Source organism: Vollenhovia emeryi, unplaced genomic scaffold (genome assembly GCF_000949405.1).
Source record: "Vollenhovia emeryi isolate VEMERY1.0 unplaced genomic scaffold, V.emery_V1.0 DF939393.1, whole genome shotgun sequence".
Taxonomy (NCBI): Eukaryota; Metazoa; Arthropoda; class Insecta; order Hymenoptera; family Formicidae; genus Vollenhovia; species Vollenhovia emeryi.
This window is the reverse complement of record NW_011966973.1, coordinates 49,242-63,646: the sequence shown is the minus strand read 5'-3', so window position 1 is coordinate 63,646 and position 14,405 is coordinate 49,242. Positions and strand designations below refer to the sequence as shown.

Below are 14,405 nucleotides of genomic sequence, written 5' to 3'. Positions count from 1 at the left end.
ATATTTTAATCTGGTTGGCACAACCAGAATTCTGTTTGTGACAACTATATTGTTTTTTCCGTGTACGAATACCAAAATCGATTGATATGGATAATTAATAAAAAAAAACTCCATAATCACATTTACAATATTTTTACTTTATTTTTATAATTATTCTTTACATATTTGTGGATGATAATCATCAAAGAAACATTTGAAGCATAATGTCGATTTACATCGAGCACATTGATTGATGAACATTAACTACCGACAGATCCGTCTTTTTAAATGTCAATGACGTCTGCTTTCCGTTAACAATTTTGAAGAAACCATGCAGTTGTCAGTTAAAAGATATATGTTTTATTCAATGTGCTCGATGTAAATCGACATTATGCTTCAAATGTTTCTTTGATGATTATCATCCACAAATATGTAAAGAATAAATATAAAAATAAAGTAAAAATATTGTAAATGTGATTAGAGTTTTTTTTATTAATTATCCATATCAATCGAATTTTGATATTCGTATAGTTGCAGACGAAACTACGTATTCATGTTAATATACAATATTAAATTTAATAATAAAAACACTAATTTTTTTATTTAACGATTCTACATTGTCTAATCATTTACTTTAATCCACATTTTGTAAAAATTTATTTTTAAAAAAGTTGGGAAAAGGTAGGATTCGAACCTGCAACATACAGAGTTCTCGTCCGTCGCCTTATCCGCTCGGCTACGCTTGCTATTTGCTAGCCTCGCTCGCATACTCGAATAAACGCGCACGAAAAATTTGTAATGCAAATTTCTCGCGAATACGTGAGTATGTAGCTGTATCATGTGCCACATGAAGTAGTTGGGGATTGATACTACAACATATATAAAGTTGGAAAAAATCGGTGTGGCCACAACCTGGTGCTCCCCTTGTAAGTGTTTACAGTCTTTGACTATCGTGGTAGGCGCGTGTGGCTTGCTTGGAATGCGGAAAGAACGCCGGGCGCGTTTTTGCCGGAATGCGGCACGACGGAAGTTACAATGGGTCCGCTGCTGTGAGAAATATAGAAAGAAAGTGGATTACGCGGCGCAGACTATTAGAGATGGACACACTCTTGGTGTGCGGCGCGTGCTCGGTATAAAATAAAACTTAGCGTCGGTCGATCAAGTCTTAACGCGGAGCGTGCTCGCTGGCAGCGCGGCTTGCCATGAGTGAATATAAAGCTTAGCGCGGTCGCCGAAAACGAGACTTATCACGAATGAACATCGTCTTAGCGCGATCGTTCCCCCGATCGGAACGGGACGAGCGGCGTGAGCTCCACGCGTCGGAGCATAACGTACGCGGATATATACAGCGGAGCCTAAACCTAAATTAACGCAGGACGTTACTCTACTGGACACGGGGAAGCCGTTGGAACGGGCTGAGATCTTTGATCTTTAGATCTTTAGACTTCGAATATTCAGTTTTCTACAGATATGTGGATGATATTTTCACGATAGTACCGTCTAACAAAATCGACGTAATATTAAAAACTTTCAACAGCTACCGTTCTAAATTAAAATTCACACACGAACTAGAACAGGATAATTCTATTAGTTTTCTAGATGTCAGAATTAGTAGATGCAACAAGCAACTAATTACTAATTGGTACAGGAAGCCTACCTTCTCAGGACGATATCTGAATTACTTCTCTAGTCACCCTCACCAATATAAAATTAATACCATTACCAGTCTTGTTGACCATGCTATTTTACTTTCTGACTATGGATTTTATGACGAAAATATTTCTATTGTAAAGACCATCTTAAAGAATAATTGTTTCCCTGTGCAACTTATTGACAAGTATATAAAAAAAGACTAAAACAATTACGACACGACACGAAATTTGATCTTAACAGTAAATTTGACATCAAATCCTGTATAACCATTCCGTATATTGAAGGTACTAGTGAGATGATTTGACAGTCTCTACGAAGCGTCGGTTTGAATACTGTATTCACGGTCCCTAAAAAGCTGAATAGAATTATAAAAAACGGTAAAGATCCATTAAATGACTCCAAGAAAACTAGAGTAGTCTATAGATTGCACTGTAATAACTGCGATGCAACCTATATCGGCCAGACCAAACGACATCTGGAAACTAGTCAAAGAACATTGCAATAATATTAAAAAAGATGAGAACAACCACTCATTGTCAGTCATTAGCAAACACCGAATATCATGTGGACACGATTTCGATTGGTCAGTACCGGACATCATGCATTGTGAGATACACACGAGAAAGAGAGAAATCGCCGAAATGTTGCACATCAAATTAGATACTAATACTATCAATTTAAAAAAGGACACCGAGAATCTTAATCCTGTGTACGATTCTGTTATTAACTCGTTGACTTGACATTTTAGTTATTTACGTATTTGTTTATAAATTTTTCTCTCCTTCTCCGATGTTTTGACCTAGAAATTTTATACCTACAGTTGTGACAGTCATTTCCCGGCATTTCGTAGACAACGCACATACTTTACCTTCGTGCTTAACAATTTTAATATCACGACTCAACCCCCAGATAGCAAAATGTCAGCAAAATGCGCGCAGATTGGCAGCAAATTTGTGCAGAATCCCACGTCAAAACCATAGTCATCTGTGTCCGCATTAAGCTCGTGTTCTGTCGACAGAGCCTGCTGACAGGCTATGTGAGCAGATTGACGGCAGAAACCGCGCAGAGTCTGCAATTTAACCTGGCAGCAGATTGCCGGCAGATATCGAGCAAAACTTGCATACATAACCTGAGAGCAGATTGGCAGCAGTGACCGAACAAACTCTGCCCGAGCAGCACATAAACATTGGCCTTACGTTGATTGCCCAACGTTTATTATATCGGTCCGACGTTTCAAAATAACAATGAGCCAACGTTGGCGGCGTTACGCTGGTTCACCAATGGCCAATATGGTTGGTAAATTGTTGGATTTTATATGCCAACATTGGGCCTCGATAAGACAGCGATAAAAATTTGGAATAGATTTTTTATTTGTTATTTTCATTTTCTCTACATCAGAATTAGTAACCTTCTAATCTCTTAATGTTATTTTATAATTAAAATATCATATGTGAAAAATTTGTTTTACCACTGCTGGATTCGAACCTGGGATCATCAGCTCTTCAGTCTTCTATCCTATGTCCTCGGCTACTAGCTCATATTCTTGTATGAATAAGATAAAAGTTATATCTTATATAAATGATTTTGTCATGTTAAAAGGGAAGAGAGGCGGCAGTCTTCACCTTGTTTCAAAATGACGTCTGATGAAAAGACGGAGATGGATCACTGCTGACGTGTTCAATCTATATGTAAACACACACATTCTCTCTTTCTCTCTCTCTCTATTACTGTATAATATATATAAAATATACCCAGCAAACACAGAATATTGCAACAACGTTGCAGCAATGTTGTAATATCGCTGTAATGTTTCTACAATGTTACAACATTGCCGTAATGTTGCTGCAATGTTCTGTGTTTGCTGGGTATATTCTCTTTTTGTAATCATATCTCTTTTTATATTTGCGTTCCTTTCCCATTATAAATAAAAATGCATTTAAATTTAAAAGCCAATGAGTATCCATTTAAACAGCTGATTATGGACAGAGTTTGTTCGGTCACTGCTGCCAATCTGCTCTCAGGTTATGTATGCAAATTTTGCTCGATATCTGCCGGCAATCTGCTGCCAGGTTAAATTGCAGACTCTGCGCGGTTTCTGCCGTCAATCTGCTCACATAGCCTGTCAGCAGATTCTGGCACATTTCTGACAGCTGTGTGACAACTTCATCTGATAAAGCAGTCTCTGTGTGATATTTGTTGCCTTTCTGGCATCAAAAGTTTTCTGCAGACTCTGCTCAGAATCTGCTGAGCAGGTTTGGCTATCTGGGCCATTGTTTTATCGCTTAATTGCACATAGGCCTGACTGAATTTAAGGTAACAAAGTGTCTTAATTCTACTGATTCTGTTGTTACGTCCTTCCATATATGCCACCTCTACTAGAAATTTTTTTCATCTTAATTAACGTTAGCATATCTCCGAAACTAAGATAGGTAAAATAAATATAAGAAAATGTACATTGTTAACTAAGCATATTAACAAATTACGTAAAAGAAATTTCTGAAAAGGGTTAATACTTTAGATTTTGTTATAAATTTTCAGAAGCTGAAAAATTTAAGATTGTGAATATTATTATATTGCTAAATTAACAAATTCCACATAGTGAAAATATTAAAATTATTATTATTAACAAAGATACAACAAACTTTTCTTAATATTGTTAAATAAGCATATTAACAAATACCATAAAAGGAAACTCTTAAAATAAATGAATACTTTAGGTTTTGTTATAAATCTTCAGAAACCGAAAATTTAAGATTATATCATTATAATGTAGAATTAACAAATTATCACATAATCAAAATACAAAATTTGCACTAGTTACGAAAATACAATAAACCCTCGTAAATATTATTAACCAACCACATTAACAAAATCCATGGAAAGAAACGCCAATGTCCCATGAGATTAGCAACAAATTCAGGGAATAAACATTAAGCCTAGATATGTATAAGATCACACTACATCAAAATACATGTGGTAAACGATGACTTTCCGATATCGCAGGATGGAATCTTAGGTTCCGATTTTCTGCGAGACGCATCTAGAATAGATTTCTCGGAAAATCTCGTGATGTGGCAGGGTTATCCGATCTACTTTGACGATCGAGAACCTGCCATCATACCTGCAAGGTCAAAAATCATTCTGTCACTCCGCGTGCTTAATAAGGGCATAAAAACGGGTTATGTTCCGCGCCTTCTAGTGCACGACGACATCTACTTAGGACACTTAGGAGATGCCGCCCTGATAAATTCTAACGGAAGAGCTCACCTATGCGCGATCAACGCAGGTGAGATTGACTGCGAAATCACACTACCAATAGTAGAACTACAGGAGTTCGACTCCTGCTCATCCCCCTTTGCGGACGATGAGTTCCAAATCACTAAATCTCCAAAATCTTCCTCTGCCTTAGGGACTGAGGAACAAATCCTCTCCTTTGTAGACGAACCCATATTCCAAATAAATAAAATTCAATCTCCAGAACCTCCTAAATCCTCCTCTGCCTTAGGGCTTGAGGAACACATTCCTCTCGAGGAGAACGTCCCTACGCTCCTGAGAACTCGGAAGATACCCCTCTCTCCCTAGGGCGCGAGAAAAGTGCCTCCTGTTCAGATCGCAATTATACCGTAAGTAAAAACCTCGTCGGTGAATCCCAAACCCTAGGGCACAAGGGATCTCTCCACCGAGGATCGCGGGCGGTTGCCGCAATAAAAGAACAGGGATTCAGCAAAAATACGCGATTTCATAATGTAAAGCTCTGCTAAGGCTGGATCACCTAAACGTAGAGAAATCGAACACGTTGAAGGGCTTGTTGAAGAATACAGTGACCTCTTTCATACACCCTCCGACAAATTAGATTCCACGAACGTGTTAACACATAAGATCGAGATAGTGGACGATCAACTAATACACACGAAACAATACTGTTTTCCGCCTATCCATAAGGAGGAAATTAATAAACAAGTTCAAGAATTACTACAAGACGACGTGATAGAACCGTCGACATCTCCTTACAATTCACCCTTATGGATAGTACCCAAGAAACCGGATTCAATAGGGAATAAGCGTTGGCGCATGGTAATAGATTACCGTGGTCTTAATGAAAAAACCATAGGCGATGCTTATTCCCTTCCAAACATCGTCGAGATACTCGATCAACTCGGAAGCGCTAAATATTTCAGCGTCTTCGACCTAGCCTCCGGCTTCCACCAGATCAGGATGCACGAGTCTCACGCGCACAAAACAGCCTTCTCGACCCCGTATGGACATTACGAGTTTAAACGCATGCCTTTCGGACTGAAAAACGCCCCCGCGACCTTCCAGAGACTCATGAATCTAGTCTTGTCCGGATTACAGGGCGCGGAACTGTTCGTCTATCTCAACGATATCATCATATACGCCAGCTCGCTCCGCGAACATAGTATTAAATTCACTAAGTTGGCAGAGCGCCTCCGACAGGCAGGATTGCGACTCCAACCGGATAAGTATGAATTCCTGCGTAAAGAAGTCACCTATCTGGGACACATAATTAGCGAGGGTGGCGTGCGACCAGATCCCAGGAAGCAGTTGAAAAATTCCCACAATCTAGAAATGCAAAAAACATTAAACAATTCTTAGGACTGGCCGGATACTACCGCCGTTTTATACCCAATTTCTCTAAGACAGCCAAACCTTTGACCGAGTTACTAAAACGCGACATCCCATTTACGTGGGCTACCCCTCAAAAAACCGCGTTTGTCTCATTACGAAACACCTTGTGCGCAGAACCTATACTACAGTACCCCGACTCTACTAAACCTTTTGTAGTCACTACGGACGCCTCAGGTTTTGCTGTCGGAGGAATTTTAAGTCAAGGTAAAATAGGGCGAGATTTACCAATAGCATATACCTCGCGATTACTGAATAAGCCAGAAAAAACAACTCCACCATAGAGAAAGAACTCCTGGCAATAGTTTACTGCGTACATCATTTCAGGCCATATCTGTACGGTCGTAAATTTTAAGCTGGTCACGGACCATAAGCTGCTTGTATGGCTATAAAACTCTGTAAAAGATCCTACTTCTCGGTTGACTCGGTGGCGGTTGAAACTATTAGAATACAAATACGATATAATCTATAAAGCGGAAAAATTGAACGTGAACGCCGACGCATTGTCCAGGAACCCACCACCCCAACAAATCCTACCCCTGAGACAACAACAAAATCAACCAAGTTCTGACTCCGACGATTCATTATTTTCCTCCAAACGACCCCGAAACTGCCCCAATGAAACCGAACCCCTCAGTTCCCCAGCGGGAGAAGATGAACCACAGGAAGCCGATAACGTACGAGACGATGTAAGCAGCAACGACCCTGGAGTAAACGACTCCGAAACTAGCAGCTCCGACGACGAAATTTTCGACAACCCCAATGAGCCCTTCATGCAGACTCGCCAAACCAAGGCTTACGTAACTATCATCAAGGACCATTTCCTAGCCCGACGGGATAACCTGGTTGTATTTATCACCGAGGAAGGAGCGCCTTGCGACCCAGGAAGCAGGATACTCGAGAGAGAAGGACGACTTCCACGAATCACCAGTTCCATGATCGACCGTGCTCGAGTATTAGCCGACGGAAAGACGAAAATCATCGCTTTACCGATCAAAACACACGTATCCGACATAAGCAGAAACAAAAACGTGTCAGAAGCAATCGCTTCTTTACTAGATGTTTGTACGGAGCTTGAACTAGCCACGATCTCTCTTTGCAAAGGAGACATCGACGGTGTGCCAGGATCCGTGCTAAGAAAGAAATGGGAAGAAGCCTTCCAGGGACATCCGACGAAAATTTTACTCTGCCGGAATGAAATCAACTTACCTCAGGGCGCCGACAGACGCAGGATTTTGGAAGAACTCCATGGTTCAGTAGTCGGAGGACACAAAGGCGTAACCAAGACTTACAAGCGACTCAAGGAGCGTTATTATTGACAAGGAATGAAGGAGGACGTACGAGAGTTTGTCCGTAGTTGCCGAAATTAAAGAAACTAGTGAGAGTCAAGACCAAACAACCCATGGTTTTGACTGATACACCAGGTGCGGCATTTGATAAAATCTCCATGGATATAATGGGACCATTACCCACGACAAGGACCGGAAATACATACATACTCACTATCCAAGACCTCCTAACGAAATACTCCCTAGCCATCCCTCTCAAATAAGCCGACGCGATAGATGTAGCCGACGCGTTCACGAACGAATTTATATGCATTTTCGGGGCCCCAAAAGCATGGCTTACTGACCAGGGCACCCATTTTCTAAACTCATTAATGCGTAGTATTGCGCGAAAGTTTCATATCATTCATTATAAAACTACCGCCTATAGACCCCAATCTAACGGATCTATAGAAAGGTCTCACCACGTTCTGTGGGAATATCTGAAACAATTCACCGACCAAAATAGAGAATGGGATACTTACCTGAAACTTGCCACGTTCTCTTATAACACTAGCGTTCATGAAGGAACCTCCCACACACCTCACGAGTTGGTTTTTGGGAAAACTGCGCGAGCTCCCTCAAGTGATCCTCCTATCGACGAGGATGATAATGAAACCTCTCTATACGGAATATCTCACAAATCTCTTCCAAAAACTACGTGATGTGCAGGAAACAGCGCGCACGAATTTAATTAACGCGAAGGAAACATCGAAGCAGAATTATGACAAGAGGAAAAACATTTATAATTTTAAGACTAATGATAATGTGTATTTACTGAAAAAACCCCAGAAGGGTAAATTAGGTAACCAATACGTAGGCCCCTACGAAATCTTAGAAATCTTGTCGAATAATAATGTAAAACTTAAGATAGGAAATAAGATACGAATTGTACATAGCGATAAACTAAAGATAGCCAGGTAAGCCCCTTCTTCGGCAACTTACCCCCACCCCTCGAATCAAACGGCCCCTATAAATGCAGCAGCACAAGGCCCGGCAGCTCAGTATCAAGCCTCAACAGGAAGCAACATGATCGTCTTCATAATCGCCCTCCTTCCCTTCCTGCGGACGAGTGGCCATGCCCTAATTGGATATGACTGCCGAGGAGAAAGCCTGAACGTGACTACACTATCACTCACAGACATCGGGGACTGCAATTTACACGATATCGAACCCCTTGACGAAGAAACCTACGTACAGCTCCTGCAACTTACAGAATTCGATCACACCCAAGGCTACCAGTGCAAAATTGAAATCGATCGAACCATATTCTATTGCGGAATGCACTCACACATCTCCGCAGTATTCGACGGCCAATATGAATAAATACACCAAATTTCTGCCGAGGCCTGCCGAACTCTACAACAAACTGAAATCCTCATGCTGAGCCAGACAAGCGGACCTATAACGGGAATAAAGGTCAACACCACGACCATCCGGCCTGTTACTTTGGCCGGATCAAACGACAGAGAAGGCCGCTGCTCAGGGACACAATATGGCGATGCATTTGGACATTGGGATAATGTTCCGTGGACGGAAGATCGATTTTGCTCCTTTACCAAATTTGAATTTCGCGCATTTTCGCGCGTAGTAAGTGGGCGCGACCTTCGCGATTTCGTCGAGGGCCCGCGCTACCGTCGTGGGCCCGTAGCGGGGGGCGGCGGTACGAGCCGCCGTTTTTCCGCTAATAGAGGGGATCCGCGAGATCGTCAGTCCGAATATTCCATCGGAACAGGTCAGTCCGGAAAACCTCTCGATACGCGAGTAACTTATCGTTCAGTCGACACGAGTCATCGGTGGTCCGAATCAGTGACGAGTTCGTTGCGCATAATTCGACGGAGATCGCGGTTCGATAACTACGGATACCCGATTAATCCGGTTAACGTAAAATCACGCGATTTGCTTTGCTCACCGTCATCGATTCGCGCATCCGCGAAATGACTTCGGTCACTCATTAATATCCGAGCTTAGTCTCGTGGCGAGTCGTGTCTCGCGGGCTATGCCCTACGCCTTGTGCGGTAACACGAATAATACCGAACTTGTTCTCGGACCGAGCTTAGTCTCGTGGCGAGTCGTGTCTCGCGGGCTATGCCCTACGCCTTGTGCGGTAACACGAATAAACGATTCTCACGCGCAGGGCCCTGACGCTATCGATATACCTGATTGTGACACTCATTGTACTGGATTATCATATTTGAGGGGTTTTTATGCCGCAAGGCTTTTCCCCAAGAGCTAATAAAGGTATCATCCTTGAAGCTCAATTAACGTCTCCTTTACTCATATCCCTCATACCTTACCGGGTCATACGAACCACGGAATCTCTCCATGTTGGAGAGATTTCGACGCTACAGTTTTGGTGCCTCCTGTGAGGTATGAAGGCGCGAACCTGCGCTACGGTGAGAATATCCGACGAGGACAAGGACGCTCAGACCGCGCCGCCGTCGTCTCCGGGGACCACATCGCCCAGCCCAACCGGCCGTTGCAGAGGGTCAACGAGGTCCAAATTTAAGTACTTTTTCTTAATACATATCTTTTCTTATGCATAGAGTTTATTCTCAGTAAAGGACAGTATAGCGATGAGGTCTCTGTATTCAAGACTTAATTCTTGTGTTTACAACTATTAATATTGCTTGCATTCATTTCATCAGTTTCATACGTTCTGTCCTGAGATTGAGGTAATTTGCCATAATTGACTGTGTGTGTGGGGAGATATTCGCCCTACGATTATTATATGTGCATGTGGAAAAAGACCAGTAACGGTCGCCGCAATTGCGATTTCCTTGTACGCGTCCGGGACGCGTTGAAACGTGTTCGAACACGATCAGACTTGTTTTCGGAAAAAATTGCCAACGCCTGACTTGTTTATTTTTTTTGCTCTCCCTTTGCTCACCGCGCCGACTCGGCGACGACGTCGGGAGAAGGGGGAGGGGGGCCGTGGGCACGAGGGGTCCGACGATCGATGCCCGATATTTGGCGGTTACGCGGCATCAAACATTCGCCGACGCGCTTCAGGGATAACATAACAGATTCGTTAATTTATCGGGACAATACCGACATTCATTATGAACCGCCCGAGTATATCCATCAAAAGCGCTCGACGCTAAAGGCGCAATTAACTAACTTCGAGAAAATTCTCGCGGATGGACGAGTAGACGACGCGAATATGAGGATGCGATTGAAACGTATAACCGAGCTTTTTCACGCGTACGAGGATCTACACGACGAACTCGCCACGTTGGAACCGACGGACGAGCACTTGGACGAGTTTAGCGACATTCAGGATCGGTACTACGCGATCGCGAGTAAGTTCGAGTCATTTTCGCAAGCCTCGACATCGCGAGCGGTCGACCTGAACGCAACGTCGATACCAATTGACAATAACACGCGTCGTATCAAATTGCCCGTCGCAGAATTGCCGAAATTCGATGGCGACATCGAGAAATGGTTATCGTACAAGAACACGTTCGTGACTATGATTGATTCACGCCAGGACATAACGAACTTGCAAAAGTTCCTATATTTAAAAAATTCATTACAAGGCGACGCGTTGAATAAGATCTCGATTTATAACGTGAGCGAGGAAAATTATGAAACCGCATGGAAGCTTCTTAAAGACTCCTACGAGAGAAAACGAATTTTGATCACGAAACATCTGGACGCGATTATTGAACTACCGCATCAAAGTAAAGCCACACACAAGGGTTTAACGGGACTCGTCGACGATGTGCGACAACACGTGAATATGCTGGCTTCGCTAGACGTGAACCCGGATCAACACTTATTGATTCGTATAATCGAGCGAGCGTTACCCACGAATATCCGCGTTAAATGGGAAGAGACTCTCAACTTAGATGTATTGCCGACCCTCGATCAACTATATAAATTCATATCGGAAACGGCGTTCCGCATCTTCGCACTCGAGCACGACGCGTCGCGTTCTAGAACAGAGAGCGGCAATAAGCGGTCCGCATCGAGGGGGGGCACACCGTCGTTTAAGGCACGTAAGGACGATTCCGGCGCGCGCGCTCTAGTCACAAATACTTACTCCAATTGCCCGCTGTGCAAAAAGGAGAGACACTTTTTATACAGATGTCCCGAATTTGCAAAGTTAACAATGCCGCGTAGGTGGGATTTCGTGAGGAAATCTAAAATCTGCTTCAACTGCCTGCGCTCACACGACGGCCGCTGCAGGTTGCCGCCGTGCAAGATTTGCAACAAATCACGGAATACGCTTTTGCACAATCATTTGGCCGAGTCACGTTCCTCGAAACAAGACGCGGCGAAGGTAGAAATTGAGAGTTCCCCGAAACAATCATCGGCGGCGCCGTTTGTATCGGATTGACTAGGCTCGGCCCGTCTTCTGAACGCATTGACGCGGGACCCATTGTCGCAATTGATGATGAGCGCGGTTGTTCGTGTTAAGGGCGTTAATGGAAATTTCGTACAATGCCGCGCGCTGTTAGATACCTGCGCCACGGCGCACTTCGTGACGGAACAGTTTGCTCGCAGCACCGGGCTGCCGATACACCCGTGCTCTATTTCAGTCGGCGCGATCGACGATATGCACACGACGTCTCACGGCGCGATCGAATTGTCCTTCTACTCGATTCACAATAATTTTAATAAGAAACTTTTATTTTTAATAGTTCCGAAAATCGCGGAAAGAGTTCCAAGCGCGACGTTTCCGCGCGAGACTATTAATATACCTTCGAATTTGAAACTAGCAGACCCACAATTTCATTTACCGCGATCGGTCGATATAATTATCGGATCCGGCGCTACTCTATCCCTGCTATCGATCGGACAGATCAATCTTTCACAAGATAAAAGTGATTTATTTTTACAAAAGACGCAGCTCGGCTGGGCCGTCGTCGGCGGGATAGCTTCCCCCGAAGGAGGGGGAAGGGTCTCATGCAAACTAACGGAACTGAAGGATCAAATCGCGAAATTTTGGTTGTTAGAAGACACGACCGCGAAACAATTTGGCCTACCGGAGGAATCCGAATGCGAACGTCATTATGCGCAGAACCTAACACGCGATAATTCCGGGCGCTATATCGTACGGCTACCGTTCCGTCTAGCGGAACGAGAATTCGGAAACTCACACGCGATCGCGTTGCGTCGGTTTTACGGGCTTCAGAAGAAGCTCGATGCCAATCCGATACTCAAACGAGAGTACGAGCACATAATGAAAGAATATATTGAGTTAGGCCACATGTCATTAACTTCAGACGAGGCAGAGGGCGGATGTTATCTTCCCCACCACGCAGTCACAAAATCCACAAGTACCACGACTAAAGTAAGAGTCGTTTTTGACGCATCGGCGAAAACCAACAGGGGGATATCACTGAACGATACGTTGATGGTCGGCCCCACGATTCAGAGTAAATTGTTTAAACATCTGATACGATTTCGCACGCATAGATACGTACTTACTGCCGACATCGAAAAAATGTATCGGCAAATCTGGATACATCCCAACGATCGACAATATCAAAAAACTTTTTGGTATCACGAAAATCGCGTCCGCACCTTTCAACTCAATACCGTTACTTTCGGCATATCATCGGCTCCCTTTTTAGCCATCCGCACGGTGCAACAACTTGCGAATGACGAGAGTAAAGACTTTCCCGTCGGCGCGGAGATTCTGAAACGCGACCTATACGTAGACGACCTTTTAACAGGCGCGGATACACTAAAGAAACTCTTGCAAATTCGCGACGAGACCATAGAAATTCTGAAACGCGGCGGTTTCCATATTCGACAATGGGCTTCGACCCATCCGAAGGCCCTCGAAAACCTAAGCGAACGAACGTTAGACATAGAATTCCTCACCAACGAAAATCCGATTCTAAAAACGCTAGGTATTGCATGGAATGCGCGTCGCGATGAATTACTTTACACGGTTAAACCTATCAAGATAAACGATAGAGTTTCCAAGCGTCACATTTTATCCGAAATAGCCAAAATCTTTGACCCCCTCGGGCTGCTCGGCCCTATCATCCTTGCGTCAAAGGTATTAATGCAGGAGTGTTGGAGAACAAAAATCTCATGGGACGAATCCGTACCCAGCGCGTTACATTCCTCGTGGCTAACATTCATAGAACAACTCGAGTTAATTGATCATTTGACCATTGACCGTCGTCTAATGATTGAAAATTTCATGGAAGTTCAGATTCATGGCTTTTGCGACGCGAGTAAAATCGGTTACGGAGCCTGTTTGTACGTGCGATCTTGCAACAAACAAGGCGATACGATCGTAAGACTCTGTTGCGCCAAGACACGCGTCGCGCCTCTTAAAGACACGACCATACCGCGACTCGAACTTTGTGGTGCCCTGACCCTCACGCGTTTGTATCGCGAAGTCTCCACGGTTTTTACTTTTAAACCGAGTAAAGTCGTCTTTTGGACCGACTCCATGATCGTCTTACATTGGCTGAGAAAATCTCCAAATATACTTAAAGTATTCGAAGCGAATCGCGTCAAGGAAATTCAGGACGTTGGGGATGAATTAGAGTGGCGGCATGTTCGATCGGAAAACAACCCAGCCGACGCGTTATCGCGAAGTCAACTTCCGCGAGAATTCTTGAAAAACGAATCTTGGTTTAACGGTCCATTATGGCTCAGACAGTCCGAAGCGACTTGGCCTACGAGTATTGAAATTCCCATTAAGGAATTACCCGGCTTGAAGAAGGCCGTTTGTTTAATATCACAGACCCATTCCGACGACATTTTTAAAGGATTTTCATCCTATACGCGATTAATTCGTACCATCGCATACTGTCTACGGATGATGCGTTCAAA

At 43.5% G+C, this 14,405-nt stretch overlaps 2 protein-coding genes and 1 long non-coding RNA gene across 3 annotated transcripts in view; all 3 read left to right on the top strand.

Annotated features, from left to right (window-relative positions):
• The first annotated feature begins 32 nt into the window (after positions 1–32).
• Positions 33–436, top strand: LOC105558003. The gene is made up of 2 exons (XR_001008640.1): positions 33–215; positions 279–436. It is a non-coding gene; the product is annotated as an uncharacterized LOC105558003 (long non-coding RNA).
• Positions 437–10,560: 10,124 nt separating this feature from the next.
• LOC105558007 lies at positions 10,561–11,943 on the top strand. The gene has a single exon (XM_012005479.1). It carries the CDS (start codon positions 10,561–10,563, stop codon positions 11,941–11,943), a length of 1,383 nt encoding a protein of 460 aa, XP_011860869.1.
• Positions 11,944–12,000: 57 nt separating this feature from the next.
• Positions 12,001–14,405, top strand: part of LOC105558006 — a 4,311-nt gene continuing 1,906 nt past the window's right edge. The window contains exon 1 of the mRNA XM_012005478.1: positions 12,001–14,298. Within this exon, the coding sequence (XP_011860868.1) occupies positions 12,001–14,298 (2,298 nt within the window). The remainder of the gene's footprint in view (positions 14,299–14,405) is intronic.